Raw genomic sequence first — 24038 nt, 5'->3', positions numbered from 1 at the left:
AGGAGTAAAAACCTGACTTAACGGCAGCCACCCTAACACTTTTCTTATACAGTTTTATTTTGTTCAGTTAAAGAAGAGATGTCAACAGGGTTTAAAAAAAATAAAAAATAAATTTGGAAAATGCGCATTTGTTTTTCCCTCCTCTTCACGGCTCTCTCAGTCCAGGTCAGTGCACTGCAGGGGGCATTCACAAAACAAACAACCGTAGCTGGGGTGTTGTTGTCAGACTAGCGGCTGGCAGCTTGTACGCTCCTCCCCTCCCATCCCTCGCTCCCCTCTCACATGTCGTTGGCCATGTCGTCGTGCTCGCCTGCTGACAGGTCTCCGTTGGCGCTGATGGTGGAGGTGGTGTTGTCCTCGTACCCGGGGGGCATGAAGGCCAAGGTGTGGGGGTACAGCTTGTTACACGCGGCGCGGTACGCCTCTGCTGCCTTCTGCTGCCCATCGCCCAGATTGCCCTCACGCAGCGCCTCCAGCACATCTGTGCAGATCTGACAGGAAAGATAAAATGTCTTAGACTTGGGTCACACAGACAATTGACATTATTCCTTTCCTTTTTCCCTAATGTTGTTTCTGGTTCGGGTGTGGGACTACTGTGCCAAAGGTACTTGATACATTTAAATATAAAAATGTTGTACAAGGATTAGTGCAGTGAGTAAGCACTCACCGTGATGCTTCTCCCTGTGAGGGACTCATCCAGCGCTGTAGCCAGCTCAGAGGCCATCTTGTCAGAGGATGGGTCCAGATAGAACATCATCTTAGCAGCTGCAGGGGGGACAACGTGGAACTTTTCAGTTACAAGTTGACATAGTGTGTGTGTAGTTATGGTTAAGTCTCATGTGGCATAATTGTACTGTTGAGTCAGGTAGTGCGTGTACGTACCAGCCACGCGGTGTGGTATAGAGTTGGAGTGTTGGCTCAGGTAGTTCTTGTTAAAGTTCTGGGGGTTGCTCTCCCCAAACAGCCGTGAGATCTCCTGCTTCAAAACAGTCCGCACAGCCTCCGGTAGGTCCTTACTGTCGGACACTGAGGAAGACACACAGAATCAGAACGTGGTAGAGATATTTGTACCAGAACACAGTCAACTATTCCGGAAACAAATGGTTCAGAGACAGATGGATGTGAAGGTATCTTAAATCCATAGAGTTTGGATAATGACATGGCCCAACAGCCTGACCAAATGACAGAAGCCCTACTAAACTGTACCTCCTTTGAAGAAGCGCACTAGACACTGGTGCAGCCAGGGGTGAGAGGGCTCCATGGAGAATGCTCTCTTCACGGACTGCAACATCAGCAGGTACTTCTCTACGAGAGGGAAAGCAACAGATATGTTTAAGTTTTTTTGACAAAAGTACCAGATTCTTCTCGTGTCAGAACGTCAATCAGCTTCTCGTTCCTTTACCTTTCCTGAAGTAGATCTCGAAGGCCAGGAGGTGAGTCTCAATCTTGTTCTTCACCAGGTTTTTCAGGGGGGTTAAAAACTTCACTGCCTCCTCTAGTGGGTTCTCCACCTACAGGGGAAGAAAACAATATCATGGGTCTTATCCCCCAAAAACTGTTCAGTCTCCTTAGTGTAATTGCACAATGTTCTGCAGTGATATCCCACAGGGCTAATGGCAGTAGCCATGAGGGTAAAGCGAAACCACAAGTTTGTTCTTTGAGGCATTTCCAACGACTAGGGCTCACTGTGAGGAGTCTGTCGGGATAGGCCTCAGTCATTCCTTCATCTTTTACAGGCCACACGCACCTTGGCCAGTTTGTCTGGTATGAGCTCCTCCTTTGGTCCTCCGATCTCCTCGTCGTCATCTTCTTTCTTCTTCTTCTGGTTCTTCAGCTGCTTCTCCTTCTCGGCGTTCTTCTTCTCCTCTTCTAGTTGGGCTTTCTTCTGGGCTCGTCTCTGCTTGTTCCTCAGCTTCTTTAGCTCCTTGTCATTCAGGTTCTCTGTGGGACACGCACAGGGACAGACGGGACAGTGTCACTTCTCTCAGACACTGGGATCATTTACAAATCAAGACACTACACCAATGTTCCCTCAAAGCTGCACGTGGGCGCACAGTAGCCCGAGACTGCCTCGCAGAAGAAATATCAGCATACAGAGAGAAGCAAGAGATTTGAGTGATGTTCACTTTCTAGAGCAGTGGTCACCAACCGGTCGATTGAGATCAACTAGTCGATCTCCAAGGCATTCTTAAATCGATCGTAAAAAAATAAATAACGATAAAGCCTTTTTTTATTTTTTATCTCCGGCTGTTGGCGTTAAGTGCACCAGATTCAGCTGCCCTGCGTGCCGGAAATCAAGTGCACTATAGGCCTACCGCTGGCCAATCGGATGGCTCAGATTACAGTGTCTGCAGTAACGTAGCAGGCATAAAAGAAAGCTATAGCAAAGTTGATACTGAGATTTCTGAACATTTAAAACCATGACTACAGTAATGACTAGAGTGAGACTCAACTAATACAGCAAAGAGATGCTGTGAGATTTCTCAACATTTAAAACCATGACAAGAGAGACTCAACCAATACAGTAAAGAGATGCTGTGAGATTTCTCAACATTTAAAACCATGACTAGAGAGACTGTCAATGAATACAGCAAAGAGATGCTGTTTTTATGAGAGTTCTTACTCAGCACTGTCAACACTTTTATAAGCCATTAAATCCAAGTTCGTCCTATTTCCACACAGCGCTACAACAAGCACTGCAGCAGTAAATAAAGAGTAGGAAAGTGCATGTCTAGGCTTGCTTTAGTATTAGCGACTTTTAATATAGAGGAACATTTTACATTCTCTGTTCATAGGAGTAACATGAATTTGTGCATGAGGGGCGATTCGAGTTTCGCCATCAGCTGGTCAGTGTCAGTGGAGGAAAGGGAGAGCTGAGGGATGTTGAGAGGCAGACCCTTAGTCGGCTGCTCTCTTCCTCCGCTGAGACTGACCATCAGATGCAGACGCCATCAGCCCGGTAAAATGAAAATAAAAATCCAACTATTTAAATGCATGCTCAATCAGCAGTGTCTCACAAATAATACAACGGATCTATTACCAGTGTGATCATATAGCCTACCTCAAAATGTTTCATATAATTTTTCAAAAATGGCCCGACCAACAATGCACTGGCAGGCCAATTGCTGTGATAATGTATTGGGCCTATAACTTACTGCACAAACCTCATTGTTAATGTTGCATAGGCTTATGTTTTTCAAGTCGTGGTAAAGAAAATGTGAGCGGTAGATCTCTGCTTGCATTTTGACTCAGTGATCGTGACTCAGAAAAGGTTGGTGACCACTGTTCTACAGGTTTCCCTGTTAACACCATCAACGTTTCGCTTTACTGTGGCAATTGTGATCAAAACAAAACAAGAGGTTGTTGTAGGCATAACGCATTCGGGTAGGATTCTATTGCATTGACGCACTACTCAGCCCGTACTCTACATAGACCAGTGCAGCATAAACAGAGGTACAGTAGGCCTATACGCAAATAGACCATTGCCATATATGGATCATTGCCATTTACCTTGAACTGGACTGTGTTACCAGCATGAGCGGTCGTGAATAGATGAGCTTGTTTTGCGATCAAAGCGAGAGCTGCATGTAGCCATGTGTGCACATTTTGTTCATATCCTTTGCTAGTTCGAGTCATTTGCTGACTTCAAATTATCTATAACTGGGCTATAAGTGAGGGATTGCTTATTACAAGAGCACAAAGAAGTGTACATTTCTAGACATCTGTGAAAAGCAAGTCAGGTAAAGAGCTTTTTTTTTCCTCTTAAAGGGGCAGTGTTTTATTTTGTGACAGGATTTGTAAAAAAATAAATAATAATAAGTTACTTTTATTTACAGTGATGGCCTACCGGGAAACAGTGGTTAACTGCCTTGTTCAGTAGCAGAACAACAGATTTTTACCTTGTCAGCTCAGGAATTCGATCCAGAAACCTTTCGGTTACAGGCCCAACGCTCTAACCACTAGGCTACCTGCCGGATTTAATAAGCTAAGTAGCCAATAGGCAGAGGGTAGCTTAATGTGTCTGATTCTCTGGAATAATGGTATGGGAATAAAACACATTTTATTTTGGAAAGTGGTTTCTTGCATCAAACATTTTCAGTCACCTCCTTGTCTGAAAGACAAATGGATAAACAGATTAATGTCAAGCCCTGTATGTTTTTTTCAAGCCTCATGGAATTTAGGCCTACATTGAACTCCACACATTGGCTGCCACTGTAGGCTGAATGAGAGAACAGCTATTTCCATGTTAAAATGTTATGAGATTTATTTTCTCCATCGTTTTTAATGGTAGGCCTACATTATGATCAAATAGCCACAGTAGCCTACTTGACCAATTAAAACTAACTTAAAGCGGGAACAGTCTGTGTTCACAGTAAACGCACGCTGGAAGTTGCACAGAATCTTCAAAGTTCAAGTTTGTGCTCAGCAGACCTGAAATTTGCTCAGTGCCAAAAAACAGAGGGAACTTTGCACTACACCAAACCAAAAACCAGTGTGTAAAACATCAAATGAGCGATATCAAACAAGCGTCAGTTGGGGTCTTGCACAGACTCACACTCTCACACACACACACAACACGTACCGGCGTCGGCCTGGTGTTCCTTGTTGTCGTCGGTGAGTGGGTTGTCGTGCAGGCCGAGGTAGATCTGGATGGCGGTGCGGGCAGCTTTGTAGTAGAAGGGGTGCATGCGCAGCACGTCCTCCAGCTTGAGCAGGTCCACGTAGGATCGCAGCGTCATTTTCCTCATGCAGTACGTGTGGAAGTCGAACTGGTCGTCTGTGATCTCCACAAAATGCTAATGGGACACAGATGGTTATGATGAGGCAATCCAACCACTGAGCAGACCTGTACTAGCACTGGGCCATCTATACAGGTTTAAACCTCGTCAGTGAATTTTTATTTTATTTTATTTATTTTATTTCACCTTTATTTAACCAGGTAGGCAAGTTGAGAACAAGTTCTCATTTACAATTGCGACCTGGCCAAGATAAAGCAAAGCAGTTCGACAACATACAAAAACACAAAGTTACACATGGAGTAAAACAACATACAATCAATGATGCAGTAGAAAAAAAAAAGAAAAAAAAGATTTTTTTTTTTTTTTTTTAATTTAAAAAATGAAGATTATATACAATGTGAGCAAATGATGTGAGATAAGGGAGGTAAAGGCAAAAAAATGCCATGGTGGAAAAGTAAATAAAGTATAGCAAGAAAAACACTGGAATGGTAGATTTGTAGTTTGAAGAAAGTTCAGAGATAAAATATAAATAATATGGTGCAAAGGAGCAAAATAAATAAAATAAATAAATACAGTAGGGGAAGAGGTAGTAGTTTGGGCTAAATTATAGATGGGCTATGTACAGGTGCAGTGATCTGTGAGCTGCTCTGACAGCTGGTGCTTAAAGCTAGTGAGGGAGATAAGTGTTTCCAGTTTCAGAGATTTTTGTAGTTCGTTCCAGTCATTGGCAGCAGAGAACTGGAAGGAGAGACGACCAAAGGAGGAGTTGGCTTTAGGGGTGATTTTGCAGATTTTGCAGCTCTTTCAGAACATCAGCTGAATGGATTTGGGATAAGGAGAAATGGGGGAGGCTTGGGCGAGTAGCTGTGGGGGGTGCAGTGCTGTTGAATGCAGTAGGGGTAGTTAGGTGGAAAGCATGGCCAGCCGTAGAAAAATGCTTATTGAAATTCTCAATTATAGTGGGCTTATCGGTGGTGACAGAGTTTCCTATCCTCAGTGCAGTGGGCAGTTGGGAGGAGGTGTTCTTATTCTCCATGGACTTTACAATGTCCCAGAACTTTTTAGAGTTGGAGTTGCACGAAGCGAATTTCTGTTTGAAAAAGCTAGCCTTGGCGTTTCTAACTGCCTGTGTGTATTGGTTTCTAACTTCCCTAAAAAGTTGCATATCGCGGGGGCAGTTCGATGCTAATACAGAACGCCACAGGATATTTTTGTGTTGGTTAAGGGCAGTCAGGTCTGGGGAGAACCAAGGGCTATATCTGTTCCTGGTTCTAAATTTCTTGAAAGTGGCATGCTTATTTAAGATGGAGAGGAAGGCATTTAAAAAAAATAACCAGGCATCCTCTACTGATGGGATGAGGTCAATATCCTTCCAGGATACCAGGGCCAGGTCGAATAGAAAGGCTTGCTCGTTGAAATGTTTCAGGGAGCGTTTGACAGTGATGAGTGGAGGTCGTTTGACCGCTGACCCATTACGGGTGCAGGCAATGAGGCAGTGATCGCTGAATCTGCCCCCCCAGCTAGAAAACTTACCCTCTCGATCTCGTGGCACTTCTTGAGCGCATCTCCAAACTTGTTCATGGACTTGTAGGCCAGAGCACATTCTGTCTGGTACCACATACACTGCATCTCATTCAGATTCTCTACCGCTGACGCACCCTCCTGAAACACAGATACCCACAGTTAACACCACACACACAAAGGGTTTTAAGGCAACACACACAAACACTGACTGACCCTTGTGAACTTGGAGCACATCTCTTCTGCCTCTTTGACCAGGCCGGCCTTCAACATGTACTTGGCACACTTTGAGTTAATGAAGCGGTCAGCAGTGTCCAGAGCCTGGGCCTCATCCATCCACCTGGCTGCTTCCTTTATGTTACCTGCATGCTACAGAGACAAAGATAGGATGAGAGAGTGTTACACTGTAAATCTTCACTATAATGACATCTAGAAAATGTGTGCCTTGAACAATTCTACGGGTGCAGGGGTGCTCTCAACAGCTGTATGTGGGCTACCTTGTATATTTTGGCCTTGATGAGGAACAGTTCTATGAGCGTGGGTGTGCTCTCGATAGCTGTGTTGATGTAGTCCAGGGCTAGCGTCTGCTGGCCCACGTGGTCAAAGTGCTGAGCCAGGAAATACTGGACCCACAGCAGAGTGGTGGGGGGCTCCTCCTTACCGTCATCTAATACACACACACCATAAGAGATTCTAATACGGTTCCTATTAGATTTCATAAAACACGCAAATCTGATCGCACTCACCACTTTGATTGAACTTTCGACAGCTTTTCAAACACGTCTCGTATCCAACCACTAATTCTTCAATGATGGACAACTACACGGAGAGGAACAAGCAAACACAAGATCACCCTGACATCTCAGTCCAGGCATGTTACTTCAGTGACTTGCTGGAGCCTATGGAATGGCAGTGGTTCTCGCTCACCTTCTCCTTGTCGTGATACAGGGACTTCAGAGTGGTGAAGACGGGCGGACAGCCTTTACTGAAGTTCATCCTCAGATAGCAGTCCAGACATTCACGGAACTTCTCACCTGAAAAGAAAACAAGTGAATGGAGCTCCTCAACACCCCATCCTCCGGTGTTCCACAGACCACGTTTCAACGTGCTCGAGTCTGTCAGCCGTCGTCTTGATAGGCCATCATACCATGGATGATTACACAGCAATAGTGATAATGGCTTATTTATGTATCAAATCAAAATCAAATCAAATGTATTTATATAGCCCTTCGTACATCAGCTGATATCTCAAAGTGCTGTACAGAAACCCAGCCTGAAACCCCAAACAGCAAGCAATGCATGTGAAAGAAGCACGTACCTGTTAGGAAGGTGAGAGGCAGCCTCCGGGGAACAAGTCCTTTGGGATACTTCACCCACGCCTCCTCATAGAGCTTCTGCCTCTCCTCTATGCAAGCTGGGAACACAAGAAGCCAACAGTCAGAGCATGCCATTCATAGGCAGATTCAAATCTGGTCAGAGAATCTACCAAACGCATAAGTGAGAGGACTCATGCTAAAGAATGGACCAGAGAGAGGGTCCAGTGGGAATGGGGTGGGTAGCAGTGAGGGTTCAAAGGATACCTGGTTTCAGTGCTTTCTCCAGACCCTGGTAGTAGGCCCAGTTCTCAGGGTTCCTCTCTTGGAGTTGTCGGTAGACCTCAGTGGCCTCCTCCGAGCGGTCTAGCTGCAGCAGCAGCTCTCCTGAACGATAAATAGGTTCACATGAATCACATTTTATACAGATCTACAAACACAACCCTACACCCTCACAAACATTAGGATTCAAACACTCAATACACACATGAATACTTTCACATGCAGTTTCACTGTCCCCCCCTTCTCTCGCTCTCTCACACACACACCTCGTGTCTCCTCCACGGCAAGCTTGTCACAGATCTGTTTCTCATAGGTGGTGAGGTGCTCCAGTGCTTCCTTGAACAGCCCCGCCTCCCTGAGCACCTGGTTCTGGTACAGCAGCAGCTCACTGTACTCATAGTCGACTTTGTCTGGTGACGTCTGAAACACAGCACCACCCACCACATTTACTGACACAGGCAGTGACCAATCGGGTGTACTGATCCAGGCAGGGTGACCAATCAGAATAATTTATACAGATGGGTGATACAGGAACTCTACAGAGCACCCAATGAGAATTATTCGACTCAAAACACAGAGGTCAAAGCTCACCTGTTGCGTTTTGCGAAACTCTTCAACGATCTTGGCGGCCATCTCAAAGTCCTCCAGCAGGTGGTAGGCCACGGCGTATCCGATCCATGAGGCTCTCTGCGCGGGACGCAGCTGCAGGAGCTGGTAGCGGGTCTCCTGCAGAGAGAGAGAGCGAGAGAGAGCGAGAGAGAATAACAGAATAATTATTACACACAGCAGGAGCTAATACTTATGAGTGGAGACATGTGTGCACACACAGTCCGTCTCTGGGTCCTCACCCTGTAGCCCTCCAGGTCTCTCATCTGGATTTGGAGAAGTGAAAGGTCCCTCAGGATCTGCAGGTTGTCCTTGTCCCACTTCAGAGCATTGCGGTAGCACTTGATGGCCTCGTCGTACTTCTTATCCGACCGCTGCAGCAGACCGTACACATGCCAGCCTGGGAGAGCAAAGGTTAAGGCGGCAAAACAACAGACTACACACACACACTAAACCAGGGGTAGGCCGTCATTGTAAATAAGATTTTGTTCTTAACTGACGTGACTAATTGAAAGGCTAAAAAAAAATATATACAAACCTCAAATATAATCCCTCGCTAAAACAACCCATTTGGAGGACTACTAAAGGCACATGACTAAATGTCAAGGCAACAAAGAAAACTAATACTCATGGTGACAAATAAAAACATTGAACCCTGTGTTAATGCAACCAAGCCTATACTATTAGATGTCACAGTAACAGTCAGAGCCAATCTAGCGCGCTCCCATTCCATGTCTGGATTATGTGCCGTAGACATGGCGCAGTAAGGGCTTGTGGGATGGAGTCAAAAGTGTGGGCTTATTATGATGTCGAGCTTTTGGTGAATGTCTTCCCGCCTCCGACTAGGAGGTTCATACGAACCCTCACCTCATTAGCCCTAGTATAAAAGGATACAGACATGGCTCTTGAGGTCGTTGCGCAGGCCTCGTCTCACCAGCTCGTACGCATCCTCCTTCTTCCCCAGACAGTTCAGGGTCAGTCCCTTCATCGCCAGCGTCTCTGAGGGACAGATGAGGGAGAAGAGGAACTAGTGTCAGTCACAGCCCAAAAAACTTAATTAGGCCAAGAAATTAATTACCAACACTGATGTTCCGACCACTGAAAGATAAGTGAGTAGTGGCTGTTGAAGCAGGCCTCACCTCCATGCTCTGCGAACTTTGGGTTGGAGAGGATCTGTTTGCAGAACTTGAGTCCATTTCTGTACTGCTTGTGCTCATAGCATCTCTGCAACAGGGGAGAGGTGTGTTGTCATCAAGGTTTTTGCAAAGCCTGTTTTTAGAGTTCAGATCTGATGAATCACCCAAATACAGAGTTACAAATAACACCTTTGGGTAGGTTGTCTGGTGATACCATCCTGCCAGCAAGCAGGGACAGTAGCTCACCACAACCTAATACAGTAAGTAGTATCTTGATTGATTGGGTTTGAAAAAACATCTAGCTTTGTGTGAATGTGTGGTCAGGTGGGTGATGAGATGCAGTGATTAGAGAACCAGTCAGACGTAGATTCCTATCTGCCTGGGTCAGCACAGTGTGGCCTAGCACCTCAGTGATCAGCCTGCCAATTCCCCGCATAACGCTAATACCCGGGAATCCACACTGGCATAGGGAGAAGGCAGGGGCTCCAAGGAAACTGAGGAGTGTTCAACACAGCAACTAAAACAAACATTTTCAGAATGTTGTACAGAACGTTAGAGGCTCTGAGTGGAAACAGACAATTCACATTATGCAAAACATACTTGTGGTAAGCATTTACAACCAGGCCACCACCTTGAAAGCTCTCCTCAAACAGCATTGGCAAATGAATACTATTATATTTGCAGAGTAAAGTAATGCAAGAAACTAAGATAAAGAAATGTTTGCTCTGCATCAGAGTGGAATTTTTTGTTGTTGCAGAGAACCAACTCTGTAGAAATTTATTCAGTAATGTACTTTCCTCAATTTACATAATTGCTCAAAAATATATGAGTATACTTATGAAAAAACATATGTTGGCAACTAATCTGACAGTTTATACCCAACACTCTAGGTGTGGCTTACTTGAATTTGCAGGCCTAGAGAGATGCCGAACTAATGACAACCTAACTAAGCCAATACCCCCAACATTGTTAAACACTATGTCCAGAAATAGGAAATGGTTGTGTGAATGGTGCTCAATATTCAGCAAAGTAGACTAAACGTGTGTACTTTAGCTGGCATGATAGGAAGCTAATTGTTTATAGTTAGTTCCCATATGTGGTTAAGCAAAATGTGAGTGACAGCTAGCTGGCTGGGTAGCTAGGTTGTGTTAGCTAACTGCAATCTGTGGTAAAGGATTGCAATACTTAACATACCGCTGTTTGCAGTAATATCTTTGGGACAACACTGCACATACGTTGTGCATGTTAAATGTAACGCCCATCTAGCTTCATAGCTAGTTATAGTTACTCTTGTTGCTAAAATGCTGAGTAATGATGAAGTACCTGTGCGGATGAATGTAGAATGATCTTGCAGCGAGCTAGCTTCCTACGTTAGCCAAACTTATCTAGCCGTAGTTAGCAAGCTAACTAACGTTCCTTGCCAATCATGTTTTGGAGCAAAGTTATGCGTTTATTTTTGAACCACCCCGCTACAACAAACTGATACAATAGATAACAAGTTAGTGAGTTTACTCGCTTGTTAGCCATGTTTCATGGTAACTAGCTAGCTAGTAAACGGTGTAAAACTGAAACCGCTAACTAACAAGCTAATGATGACAATCAGGCCATTTCGAGTGCCTCGCGACATACTAGCCCACGAGTTAGCTAGTTATTACGTTACAATCGTTGAGAGGGTGATGGAAGGAACAACACATGTCAACTAACGATACAACATGAATGCATGCTGTTTTATTTCAAATCGAATCAACGCTAGCTAGCTACTGGTAATGTATAGAGTAGCTACTGTAACGTGCGCAAGTTAGCTAGCTTGCTATATTTAGCAAGTTAGCTAGCGGCAACTAGGCACTTACCAATATTCTCTTGAATAGAGCGTTCTCCTTCGGCGGTAGAGTAATTGAGGGCATTCTGTAAACTGGCTACTCTTCTGTAGCTTCGCACATGAATCAGAATCGAAGCTTCCTCTCTCTCTCCCCTCTCGGTCTCTTCGAGTCAAAGCTCCCGGAATAGTCTCGCTCTCTTTCGGGCTCTTCTTCCTCACGTGGTGACAGCCAAGGCCCCCTTCAGACCAAAATGGCCGCCTTCTCCTCCGGGTCAAGCTGCTCTCTGGGTCTGTGTGCGTGCTGCTGTACGGTGCAAAATTGTCAAACTGAAAAGTTACAAATGTAACCAATCAATCAAAGACAATTATGGAAGGGGACGTGTTATAAACTATAGTGCATCACTTCGGTTCTGCAATAGACGTGATGTAAAATATATTTTTCTCTGTTCTCATAACTCTAACCTTAGGTTCTCCAGAGCTAGCTACATGGCACTGTGCCCAGCCCCAGACAGAAATAATAATACAAAATATATGAATTAGATAAGATTACAGTCCATTTCCGTAGCCATTAGCCATCATTGCAGCATTGTCATTACTGTTATGTGGTTTGCATTATAGACGTAAAAACATGACATATAGAAGTTGATATGTTATTGCAGGGTAGCCTACTGGTTAGAATGGTGAACTAGTAACCGAAAGGTTGCAAGTTCGAATCCCTGAGCTGACAAGGTACAAATCTGTCGTTCTGCCCCTGAACAAGGCAGTTCTTAACTGACTTGCCTAGTTTAAAAAAAGGCTAAATGGTTCAAGTGTGTACTTTATTTGAGGAACACTGAGCCTTTCATCTCTAAATAAAATCATCCCTCTTTTTTCAATCTATTATTCAGTTTTCATTTCAAATTCTACTCCATTGGACAGGGCACATAGTCGATCACAGCTCGTCACGAACCGATTTCGGATGAGGGAACAAATCCTGTGGCTAAAATGACACCTTATCGTTTGTTATTACGGGCAGCAAGCGTCAGCAAGAGTAAGTAAAGTAAAAGGAAACAGATGTATAAATTGTGTAATAATCCTTTATATATATATATTTTTAAAAAAAACGTTAACCTTGCGAGAAGACTGGCTATCGGGCTGTTTTGAGGCCTGACCTTAGCTTAGCTAGCTAACATTAGCCAATGTCAATAGCTAACGTTATTTTAGCAAGGTTAGCGTAACTGTCTTGACTAAGTGAAGTACTAAGTTATATGGCAACATTGATAGCCATTCAAATTTTAATAACATTGCAATTGACATGAAAACACAAAGTAGCTGTATTCAAATGATTGATATAGCTATCTAGGTATAGTAGCTAAGTGACGTTAGCTTACTAGTAGTCTACAAGTTAGTTAGGTATTATTAGCTACCTGGGATGTAATCATTAGTCCAAACACAGGATTTTCATGCACAATAATTACCTCATGAATGATTGTTTTATGGAGACATCTGTCAACCTAGTATTGGTGTAGTCTACAATAATGTATGCACAATTTGTGACTAACTTGTCACTTGTGGGATCTCTATTGGGAGTCAGCAAGAACATACTCATACAGTAACAACTAAAGCATTACAACCCCACAAGTCTTTCTGTTGAATTGCCAGTCAGTCAAATACTGATTATTAATCTCATTGCCCTTTTATCTTGCAGTTGGGAGTCGGTCTGTGTTCACCGCAGCAAAGCCAGATCACACCAACCCCAACTGGCTGCGTGTGGGCCTAGCGTTCGGGACGTCCGCTTTCCTCTGGGGCCTGGTAATGACGGCTCACCTCTTCTATTGGGGGTTACACACATTAAACTGCATGACTGTGTGCCCTTTGGCACCAAATTCATTCCCAGGATCAAAACATAAAATTACTTAGTTAGCCTACTGATATTTGTAAACTTCTCCCCTGATTTCCTTTCACAATACTGTAGAACATTGTTTGAATTTTTGAATGCAGTCCAGGATGAATGCCAAACTATAGAGGCTGGTTGAATGGTTATTTTTCTCATCTGCAGCTCTTCAAACAGCACAGCACTGATGTGCATGAGTACAAAGTGAGGAATGGCCTGGAATGAATCGCTATGACAACATGTGAGTCTTACCCTCTTCAAGTCTCCCTCAGTTTAGTAATTTCAAAGGTAATGCATGTGGGACTTTCAAGAATAAGGATGTTGTGCTGTTCTAACGCTTGTAAAAATGTCTGCCGTTTGAATTCAGATTGTTGTTCTTTCGATTATTATATTACAAAAGAAAAACATGACAGCCTAATGTTTTGTGATTCATTATTATTCTTTGCAGGACTATTTCGTGGATCCATCTGGGTGATCTGAAGATGTCTTCACACTTTTTTTTTTTTTCTGTATTTTTATTTTGTTTTAATGATCCCATGTCCTGGGCATAATATCTAGTTCTATGTGTAATAAAGAGATGACTGTATTTACATGTCTCCTTTTATATAAACCCATATTTTAATAATTTGGTGGGTGCTTATTTGTCCTATTTCACACGTGTGTATTAATATGCATTTGTGAATTGGAAATGTGTTTTTTTGCATATCCCACTCTCCCTGATACACAATTGAAGAGGGGGGGGTCAAGGTCTGCCATTCAATATTTTCCCTTACACCACAATATTTTTAAGATATACACTGCTCAAAAAAATAAAGGGAACACTTAAACAACACAATGTAACTCCAAGTCAATCACACTTCTGTGAAATCAAACTGTCCATGTAGGAAGCAACACTGATTGACAATACATTTCACATGCTGTTGTGCAAATGGAATAGACAACAGGTGGAAATTATAGGCAATCAGCAAGACACCCCCAATAAAGGAGTGGTTCTGCAGGTGGGGACCACAGACCACTTCTCAGTTCCTATGCTTCCTGGCTGATGTTTTGGTCACTTTTGAATGCTGGCGGTGCTTTCACTCTAGTGGTAGCATGAGACGGAGTCTACAACCCACACAAGTGGCTCAGGTAGTGCAGCTCATCCAGGATGGCACAACAATGCGAGCTGTGGCAAGAAGGTTTGCTGTGTCTGTCAGCGTAGTGTCCAGAGCATGGAGGCGCTACCAGGAGACAGGCCAGTACATCAGGAGATGTGGAGGAGGCCGTAGGAGGGCAACAACCCAGCAGCAGGACCGCTACCTCCGCCTTTGTGCAAGGAGGAGCAGGAGAAGCACTGCCAGAGCCCTGCAAAATGACCTCCAGCAGGCCACAAGTGAGCATGTGTCTGCTCAAACGAACTCCATGAGGGTGGTATGAGGGCCCGACGTCCACAGGTGGGGGTTGTGCTTACAGCCCAACACCGTGCAGGACGTTTGACATTTGCCAGAAAACACCAAGATTGGCAAATTCGCCACTGGCGCCCTGTGCTCTTCACAGATAAAAGCAGGTTCACACTGAGCACGTGACAGACGTGACAGAGTCTGGAGTGGGTTGAGTCACTGACGTGGTCTTCCTGTCTGGGTTGGCGCCCCCCCTTGGGTTGTGCCATGGTGGAGATCATTGTGGGCTATACTCGGCCTTGTCTTAGGACGGTAAGTTGGTGGTTGGAGACATCCCTCTAGTGGTGTGGGGGCTGTGCTTTGGCAAAGTGGGTGGGGTTATATCCTGCCTGTTTGGCCCTGTCCGGGGCTATCATCGGATGGGGCCACAGTGTCTTCTGATCCCTCCTGTCTCAGCCTCCAGTATTTATGCTGCAGTAGTTTATGTGTCGGGGGGCTAGGGTCAGTCTGTTACATCTGGAGTATTTCTCTTGTCTTATCCGGTGTCCTGTGTGAATTTAAATATGCTCTCTCTAATTCTTTCTTTCTGTCTTTCTCTCGGAGGACCTGAGCCCTAGGACCATGCCTCAGGACTACCTGGTATGATGACTCCTTGCTGTCCCCAGTCCACCTGGCCGTGCTGCTGCTCCAGTTTCAACTGTTCTGCCTGCGGCTATGGAACCCTGACCTGTTCACCGGACATGCTTGTTGCACCCTCGACAACTACTATGATTATTATTATTTGACCATGCTGGTCATTTATGAACATTTTAACATCTTGACCATGTTCTGTTATAATATCCACCCTGCACAGCCAGAAGAGGACTGGCCACCCCTCATAGCCTGGTTCCTCTCTAGGTTTCTTCCTAGGTTTTTGGCCTTTCTAGGGAGTTTTTCCTAGGGAGTTTTTCCTAGCCACCGTGCTTCTTTCACATGCTTTGCTTGCTGTTTGGGGTTTTAGGCTGGGTTTCTGTACAGCACTTTGAGATATCAGCTGATGTACGAAGGGCTATATAAATACATTTGATTTGATTTGGAGACGCCGTGGAGAACGTTCTGCTGCCTGCAACATCCTCCAGCATGACCGGTTTGGCGGTGGGTCAGTCATGGTGTGGGGTGGCATTTCTTTGGGGGGCCGCACAGCCCTCCATGTGCTCGCCAGAGGTAGCCTGACTGCCATTAGGTACCGAGATGAGATCCTCAGACCCCTTGTGAGACCATATGCTGGTGCGGTTGGCCCTGGGTTCCTCATAATGCAAGACAATGCTAGACCTGATGTGGCTGGAGTGTGTCAGCAGTTCCTGCAAGAGGAAGGCATTGATGCTATGGACTGGCCCGCCTGTTCCCCAGACCTGAATCCAATTGAGCACATCTGGGACATCATGTCTCGCTCCATCCACCAACGCCACGTTGCACCACAGACTGTCCAGGAGTTGGCGGATGCTTTAGTCCAGGTCTGGGAGGAGATCCCTCAGGAGACCATCCGCCACCTCATCAGGAGCATGCCCAGGCGTTGTAGGGAGGTCATACAGGCACATGGAGGCCACACACACTACTGAGCCTCATTTTGACTTGTTTTAAGGACATTACATCAAAGTTGGATCAGCCTGTAGTGTGGTTTTCCACTTTAATTTTGAGTGTGACTCCAAATCCAGACCTCCATGGGTTGATAAATTGGATTTCCATTGATTATTTTTGTGTGATTTTGTTGTCAGCACATTCAACTATGTAAAGAAAAAAGTATTTAATAAGACTATTTCTTTCATTCAGATCTAGGATGTGTTGTTTAAGTGTTCCCTTTATTTTTTTGAGCAGTATAGTACATACCAATACACAGGTACTGTTGATTGGGAAAGTATTCAGACCCCTCAACTTTTTCCACATTTTGTTATGTTACAGCCTTGTTCTAAAATTGATTAAATAGTTTTTTTTCCCTCATCAATCTACACACTACCCCATAATGACAAAGAAAAAAGTTTTTTAGAAATACCACATTTTCATAAGTATTCAGACCCTTTACACAGTACTTTGTTGAAGCACCTTTGGCAGCAATTACAGCCTCAAGTATTCTTGAGTATGATGCTACAAGGGTAGCAGACATGTATTTGGGGAGCTTCTCCCATTCTTCTCTGCAGATCCTCTTAAGCTCTGTCAGATTGGATGGGGAGCATTGCTGTAGTTATTTTCATGTCTCCAGAGATATTCAACCACTGGCTGGATACCAATTTATTTTATTTAACTCAGAAAGTCAGTTAAGAACAAATTCTTATTTTCAATGACGGCCTAGGAACAGTGGGTTAACTGCCTTGTTCAGGGGCAGAACAACAGATTTTACTTTGTCAGCTCGGGGATTCGATCTTGCAACCTTTCAGTTACTAGTCCAACACTCTAACCACTAGGCTACCTGTCACCTCTGGCTGGATACCAATACACAGAGACGTATACTATCAGGGTGATCATTGAAATACAGTAAATAGATGCTTTATTGATATGGTGCTCCAGAGTACTGTACGGTCCCGTGTGGCTCAGTTGGTAGAGCATGGTGTTTGCAACGCCAGGGTTGTGGGTTCGATTCCCACGGGGGACCAGTACGGAGAAAAAAATGTATGAAATGTATGCATTCACTACTGTAAGTCGCTCTGGATAAGAGCGTCTGCCAAATGACTAAAATGTAGATGGCTACTCTGTAAAGCCTGCTCTATTCATGGTGCGGATGCTTGCATGCATGTGTCTCACATCTGTAGACTGTGTCTAGGCCAATGGTGTAAAAATACTTTAAAGTACTACTTAAGTAGTTTTTTGGAGTATCTGTACTTTACTATTTAAATTTTGAAAACTACTTCACCACATTGCTAAAGAAAATATTGAACTTTTTACTCCATACATTTTCCCTGACACACAAAGTGCTCATTACATTTGAATGCTTAGCAGGACAGGAAAATTGTCAAATTCACGCACTTATCAAGAGAACACGTGGTCATCCCTACTGCCTCTGCCCTGGCGGACTCAGTAAACACAAATGCATCTTTTGTAAATAATGTCTTGAGTGTTGGAGTGTGCCCCTGACTCTACGTACATTTTAAAATCAAGAAAATGTTGCCGTCTGCTTTGCTTAATATAAGGAATTTTTCATTATTTCTACTTTTACTTTTGATACTTAAGTATATTTTAGCAATCACATTTACTTTTGATACTATGGGGGTACCACAGGGTTCAATTCTTGGGCTGACTCTTTTCTCTGTATATATCAATGATGTTGCTCTTGCTGTGGGTGATTCCCTGATCCACCTCTACGCAGACGACACCATTCTGTATACATCTGGCCCTTCTTTGGACACTGTGTTAACTAACCTCCAAACGAGCTTCGATGCCATACAACACTCCTTCCGTGGCCTCCAATTGCTCTTAAATTCTAGTAAAACCAAATTCATGCTTTTCAACCGTTCGCTGCCCGCACCCGCCCGCCCGACTAGCATCACTACCCTGGACGGTTCTGACCTAGAATATGTGGACAACTACAAATACCTAGGTGTCTGGCTAGACTGTAAACTCTCCTTCCAGACTCATATTAAACATCTCCAATCCAAAATCAAATCTAGAATCGGCTTTCTATTTCGCAACAAAGCCTCCTTCACTCACGCCGCCAAACTTACCCTAGTAAAACTGACTATCCTACCGATCCTCGACTTCGGCGATGTCATCTGCAAAATAGCTTCCAATACTCTACTCAGCAAACTGGATGCAGTCTATCACAGTGCCATCCGTTTTGTTACCAAAGCCCCTTATACTATCCACCACTGCGACCTGTATGCTCTAGTCGGCTGGCCCTCGCTACCTATTCGTCGCCAGACCCACTGGCTCCAGGTCATCTATAAGTCTATGCTAGGTAAAGCTCCGCCTTATCTCAGCTCACTGGTCACGATAACAACACCCACCCGTAGCACGTGCTCCAGCAAATATATCTCACTGGTCATCCCCAAAGCCAACACCTTTGGCTGCCTTTCCTTCCAGTTCTCTGCTGACAGTGACTGGAACGAATTGCAAAAATCGCTGAAGCTGGAGACTTATATTTCCCTCACTAACTTTAAACATCAGCTATCTGAGCAGCTAACAGATCGCTACAGCTGTACATAGTCCATCTGTAAATAGCCCACCCAATCTACCTACCTCATCCCCATATTGTTTTTATTTACTTTTCTACTCTTTGCACACCAGTATCTCTACTTGCACATCATCATCTGCTCATTTATCACTCCAGTGTTAATCTGCTAAATTGTAATTACTTCGCTACTATGGCCCATTTATTGCCTACCTCCTCACGCCATTTGCACACACTGTATATAGACTTTCTTTTTTTTCTATTGTGTTTTTGACTGTACGCTTGTTTATTCCATGTGTATCTCTGTGTTGTTGTTTGTGTCGCACTGCTTTGCTTTATCTTGGCCAGGTCGCAGTTGTAAATGAGAACTTTTTCTCAACTAGCTTACCTGGTTAAATAAAGGTGAAAAAAAGTATATTAAGTATATTTAAAACCAAATACTTTTAGACTTTTACTCAAGTAGTATTTTACTGGCTGACTTTCACTTTTACTTGAGTAACTTTCTATTAAGGTATCTGACAATTGGGTACTTTTTCCACCACTGGTCTAGGCACCTCTAGTTCAGACACTTGCGATAACGATGTGGAGGGAGAGCAAAGCCAGTCCCCATACCTCCCTGTTGTAAACAGATCTTCAGCATTGCATCATTCGTTAATTTGATTACAGAAAATGCTAGCTAATGTTGTGTTCTCCAGTGGCACTGCAGATATTTGTCCCTTATATTATGGAACTCTACTGTGTGTCTGATAGCCAGGACATGATGACTTGCTGCCTTGCCAATAAAACTAATTTGTAAAATTGTGGTCAATTTTGACAGTCAACACCCCCCCTGAGTTGTCCCCCCTCACGTCAAGATATAATCTCATAGGCTATGACAATGACCTTTGGACAGGGGCAGACTGGCCATCAGGCATTTCGGGCAAATGCCAGATGGACTGGTCCATTTTTAGCTGAGTGTTCCTGCAGTGGTGTAAAGTTACTAAGTAAAAATACTTTGAAGTACTACTTAAGTATATTTTTGGGGTATCTGTACTTTACTTGAGAATTTATGTTTTTGAATACTTTTACTTTGACTCCACTACATCCCTAAAGAAAATATGTACTTTTTTACATTTTCCCTGACACCTAAAAGTACTCGTTACATTGCGAATGCTCAGTCAGGGCAGTAATATGGTCCAATTTACACACTTATCAATATAATGGGTTGTCATCCCTACCGCATCTGATCTAGTGGACTCTAAACACAAATACTGCATTTGTAAATGATGTCTGAGTATTGGAGTGTGCCCCTGGCTGTGCCCCTAGTTCCTTCTCGACAATGAAACAACAATAAGAAATAAAAGGTAAGAATATGAACATAAAGCAAATGGCTCAGTAGAATGGAATAAAAAAAAATAGCATAAGTATAACACAGGAAGGCACAGTTTATAGTCCAATATTTACACCTGTAAAATGTAATTAAATGTAAAATGATAATTATCTGGCTAATAATGGGGCCTCAAGGAAAAAAAATTGTCAGTGTGTTAGAAATACCAGAGCCGATTTCTGGTCCCAGTACGCGCATGTCTTCGGACATTTCTAGAACATTCCAGCAATGAAGGAACTGGAGCATAGCCTGTGGTTTATGAAAAGCCACCTGCCCATCCTCTATAAATCAAATTGACAGCTTTGAACATATATAAAAGACCACTGCTAGACCAATGCTAACTGTAAATGAGTTGATACTTCTCTGTGGAGCATATTTAACCCACTGGGGTTTGGCACCCCATTTCCTACCTTTACCCTTTCTTGGGGTAATCCGCGCACATGGAGGAATTGATCGATTTTGGAACGCGCATTGCGCAAATGGTGAACAAACTCCCCTTCAGATGAAGTTGAAAAATGTAATTAAAAAGGCTACCGTAAATTGTCTAGGCTATTCGCTATTGAGACATGTTTGCCAGTGGTAGGGTATGTGCAGGGGCGCCGCCAGGAATTTTGGTCCCCATGAAAAGATATCACATTGGACCCCACCACCACAGGCCACACCAACCCTGCGCAATTGCTGTAACCACACACCTCCAGAACCCAATCGACCCATTCAAAACTTTAAATAACTCTACCTTTGCAGGCTTGCAACTCTCTTGTAGTCCAATATTTACTGCATGATATTTACTGACAGTGAGCTGTGAAAATATAACACTGCAGACATGCATGGAGCATTCTGCATACAGTGGAATTCACTATTTGATGCAAGACTGATACCCTCTATAAGAATTGTGCTAAAGGCCATCTTTTACAGTCTAAATGTAATTTTAATGGTCAAATTCTTGAATGGAAAATTCTCTTAACATTAATGAATAACTTAAAATAAATATTACTTAAATTTACATGAACCTCTTCAATTAAAATAAATGAACATTATCATCTATAGAATGATATAACAAACAAAATAATAAAATCAGCAGCAGATTTTTGAAATAAGTAAACATACCAACTAGAAAATAAGCAGCTGTAAAAGTGGAAATGGAAATGAAAAATGAAAAAGCCTGATGGTGGCGCTAGAGAAAAGGTCAAGTGGTCATCAAATCAATAGGTTTCTTCCACTTGGGGTCTTGATTGTGCACAACAAATTTTATGGCAATCCAGCCATTACTTTGAGATATATCTTGTTCTCAGTCTTGTTCTCAGCCTGTGGGCATCGTGTGTAGTGATCCAATATCCATAACAATGCCATTTAACAGTTAGCACTGGCCCTTCCTCAGCCTTACTCACCAAGAACCCAGCTCCGAGCCTTCTTGCTAACAAAGTCACTGATCAAGTCTTTGAAGTCCAGCTTTCTAGCTAACCGACTTTCAATGGACAGCATGGCAAGACTACAAAGCCTGTCCTGGGACATAGTGGACCTCAAATATTTTTTTTAATCAGTTTTAGTTTACTGAAAGCTCTCTCGCCACCAGCAAGTCACATGCAGTGTGCAAATTATACGTAAAGCAATGCACACTTGTCCAAAAATGCTCTGCAGCTGCATCTTACTAATTGCCATCAGGAGACCAAGAGGGGACAAGTTATGGGGGAAAGTGGCAGCATATACAGTGTTCAGGTGTCTTACTTCCTTTTGAAACTCAGGTGTAAGATCTCTGTAATACTTCATGATCAGTGGTTGGCACCCAGAAGGGACTTTATCCTCACTAATCTGCCCAACTTTCAGAACAGCAGAAAATTATACTACAATTTTTGCAGTGGTGTGGAGCCTAGTGTTCAAGTCACTTATGATGTTGTTCATAGCAGTAAAAAAACACTGTGTTCCAAAACACTGTTGCTGCACTGTCCTGAGCTGTCTCCTCTTGAGAGGTCTCATCATGGAATCTCTTCCTTTTCCTCTGGCGGCTGTGTTCCTTGCTAAATTGAGGTGCAACATCCATTTGCGTAGCAATCAGTGTTGCCTCAGACAGGAGAGACTCCCATCCATCTCTAAGAGCCTGCATCTCTTCATTTAAGGCTCTGATATTGACTGCCTCTGTGTCAAGAGAGATTTTTCCTGACTGGAGAATCACATTCCTATCCTCAATGCATTGCAGTACCTGCAATTATGCCAACTAACATGTCATTCAACACAATGCTGCTCACCTCCTTCTTCAGGTGGGAGTAGGGCTGGGTCAGGGGTATGGGGATGGGGAGACAGGGCTGCTATGCCTAAAGCTACATCCCTTGGGCCTGGCACCAGGCAGGGACAACTGATTTAGTATGAATAGCTTGCTAAACGTTTGCTTGCATTGATTAAATGTCGGCTAAAAGAGGAGCGAAATGTAAACACTCAGAATTGTCTGTGAAGATATTAAGTAAGTAATGTTAGGGGAGCAAAAGTAGCCTGTTTCACTATGGACTAAGCTAACAGGATAATTTCCAACACTCACAGACTACACCCACCTTCCTTTGTGAAAAATTGGGTGACATACTGTCGCCCTTTCTTTTTTCTCTCCTTTCTTTCTTTTCTTTCTTTTTGTTTTTGGAAGCCAGATTTTTCTTTAGGAAGCTGAGACATGATGCTCCACCAGCACTCCTCACTCGCAATTCACTGCTAAAAAAAGTGTCATTCGCACCTGGTTTGGGGGCAGGACCGAACCATTTCATGTAAATAGAGGGCGGGTGGGGCTCTCTGGGGGCTCTCTGGATGCTTACTTTTAGCCAAAAACAAGAAATGAAAAAGAAAACGTTAGTTGTATTAGCACATTGTAAATAAAATATTATATTAATGATGATAGGTTAATAATTTAATATTGAAAAAAATATACCTAATGTTCTTGTCACGGTTTTCGTCAGTAATGGAGGACCAAAACGCAGCAGGTATGTGTAAGCTCATCTTGACATTTATTAACTTCCCAAAATTAACGTACAAAAATAACAAAACAAGTGAACGACCGATATACAGACAGTCTGGCAAGGCACAAGGCTAAACACAGAACAATCTCCCACAATTAAACAAACAAACACACCCAACTAATATAGGACTTCCAATCAAAGGCAACACCACACAGCTGCCTTCAATTGGAAGTCCACCCCAATTAACCAAAAATAGACATACAACTAACTAGATAAACATAGAAATACGTAAACAAAGATCATAACCCAAAAACCCGGAAATACTAAATCAAACACCCTTTTTCCAAAACACCACCCCGAACCACATAAAACAAATACCCTCTGCCACGTCCTGACCAAACTTCAATAACAATTAACCCTTATACTGGCCAGGACGTGACAGTTCTAATATTTTTTTAGGGCAAGTGTTAGTCACAGACCCGTAGAATCGTCCTAACTTCCCCCATACGGCGCCCCCGGAAATGTGTAATGCAATGCCCTGAACCTGAACAGAGTGTCTGCCTAAATTGGTTTAAAGTGGGGTTCTAAGCTGACATGGAATTGTTTTAACCCTCCTGTTGTGTTCGTTACTTGTTAATTCATTCTGTGTTCCCGGTCCAAAATGACTGCCCCATTATAGCTGATTATAAATACATAATAATACATATATTATCACCTAATGTTGTGTTAGATCTTTTTTTTTTTTATCAACTTAAGATCTTGTGAAAATTACACGTTTTTAACTTTATTTGCTATTTATGTTCTGTAGGCTTCATTGACCTGAGCTCATACAACTCGTTTTTGATCAAAAAAAGCATAATGTATGGATTAGTTTGACTATAACAAATACTCAGATTAAACATATTGTACTATTTATCACAGACTACTTCA

At 43.3% G+C, this 24038-nt stretch overlaps 2 protein-coding genes and 1 non-coding gene across 3 annotated transcripts; 1 reads left to right on the top strand and 2 right to left on the bottom strand.

Moving 5' to 3' along the window:
- Positions 1 to 36: 36 nt before the first annotated feature.
- On the bottom strand, positions 37 to 11645 carry naa15 (N-alpha-acetyltransferase 15, NatA auxiliary subunit). Its single transcript, NM_001140156.1, has 20 exons — positions 11448 to 11645; positions 9601 to 9685; positions 9356 to 9460; positions 8704 to 8861; positions 8447 to 8581; positions 8122 to 8275; positions 7841 to 7960; positions 7579 to 7674; positions 7188 to 7294; positions 7007 to 7079; positions 6758 to 6927; positions 6477 to 6629; positions 6273 to 6401; positions 4583 to 4796; positions 1748 to 1941; positions 1403 to 1511; positions 1207 to 1305; positions 883 to 1026; positions 668 to 765; positions 37 to 491 (listed from the first exon to the last, which is right to left on the bottom strand). Exons 1-20 carry the CDS (start codon positions 11499 to 11501, stop codon positions 279 to 281), a joined length of 2610 nt encoding a protein of 869 aa, NP_001133628.1. The 5' UTR covers positions 11502 to 11645; the 3' UTR covers positions 37 to 278.
- On the bottom strand, positions 1583 to 1716 carry LOC123724185 (small nucleolar RNA SNORA18). Its single transcript, XR_006756863.1, has one exon. It is a non-coding gene; the product is annotated as a small nucleolar RNA SNORA18 (small nucleolar RNA).
- A 502-nt stretch (positions 11646 to 12147) lies between the features above and the next one.
- ndufc1 (NADH:ubiquinone oxidoreductase subunit C1) lies at positions 12148 to 13875 on the top strand. Its single transcript, XM_014212340.3, has 4 exons — positions 12148 to 12446; positions 13104 to 13207; positions 13455 to 13530; positions 13738 to 13875. Exons 1-3 carry the CDS (start codon positions 12401 to 12403, stop codon positions 13512 to 13514), a joined length of 210 nt encoding a protein of 69 aa, XP_014067815.1. The 5' UTR covers positions 12148 to 12400; the 3' UTR covers positions 13515 to 13530; positions 13738 to 13875.
- The last annotated feature ends 10163 nt before the right edge of the window (positions 13876 to 24038 follow it).

The sequence above is a fragment of the Salmo salar genome, chromosome 09 (genome assembly GCF_965601325.2).
Source record: "Salmo salar chromosome 09, fSalSal1, whole genome shotgun sequence".
Taxonomy (NCBI): Eukaryota; Metazoa; Chordata; class Actinopteri; order Salmoniformes; family Salmonidae; genus Salmo; species Salmo salar.
This window is presented reverse-complemented; position numbering and strand designations above follow the sequence as displayed.

Bases quoted from the DNA above. Each gene is read 5' to 3' on its own strand.
- naa15 (NM_001140156.1), bottom strand. From the start codon at position 11,501: ATGCCCTCAATTACTCTACCGCCGAAGGAGAACGCTCTATTCAAGAGA. The intron at 8,862-9,355 runs GTATCCTTTTAT...TTGCTCTCCCAG, and splicing joins CGACCTCAAGAGCCATGTCT to GCTGGCATGTGTACGGTCTG. The intron at 7,675-7,840 runs GTATCCTTTGAA...TTGTGTTCCCAG, and splicing joins GGAGAAAGCACTGAAACCAG to CTTGCATAGAGGAGAGGCAG.
- ndufc1 (XM_014212340.3), top strand. From the start codon at position 12,401: ATGACACCTTATCGTTTGTTATTACGGGCAGCAAGCGTCAGCAAGA. The intron at 12,447-13,103 runs GTAAGTAAAGTA...TTTATCTTGCAG, and splicing joins GGCAGCAAGCGTCAGCAAGA to TTGGGAGTCGGTCTGTGTTC. The intron at 13,208-13,454 runs GTAATGACGGCT...TCTCATCTGCAG, and splicing joins CCGCTTTCCTCTGGGGCCTG to CTCTTCAAACAGCACAGCAC.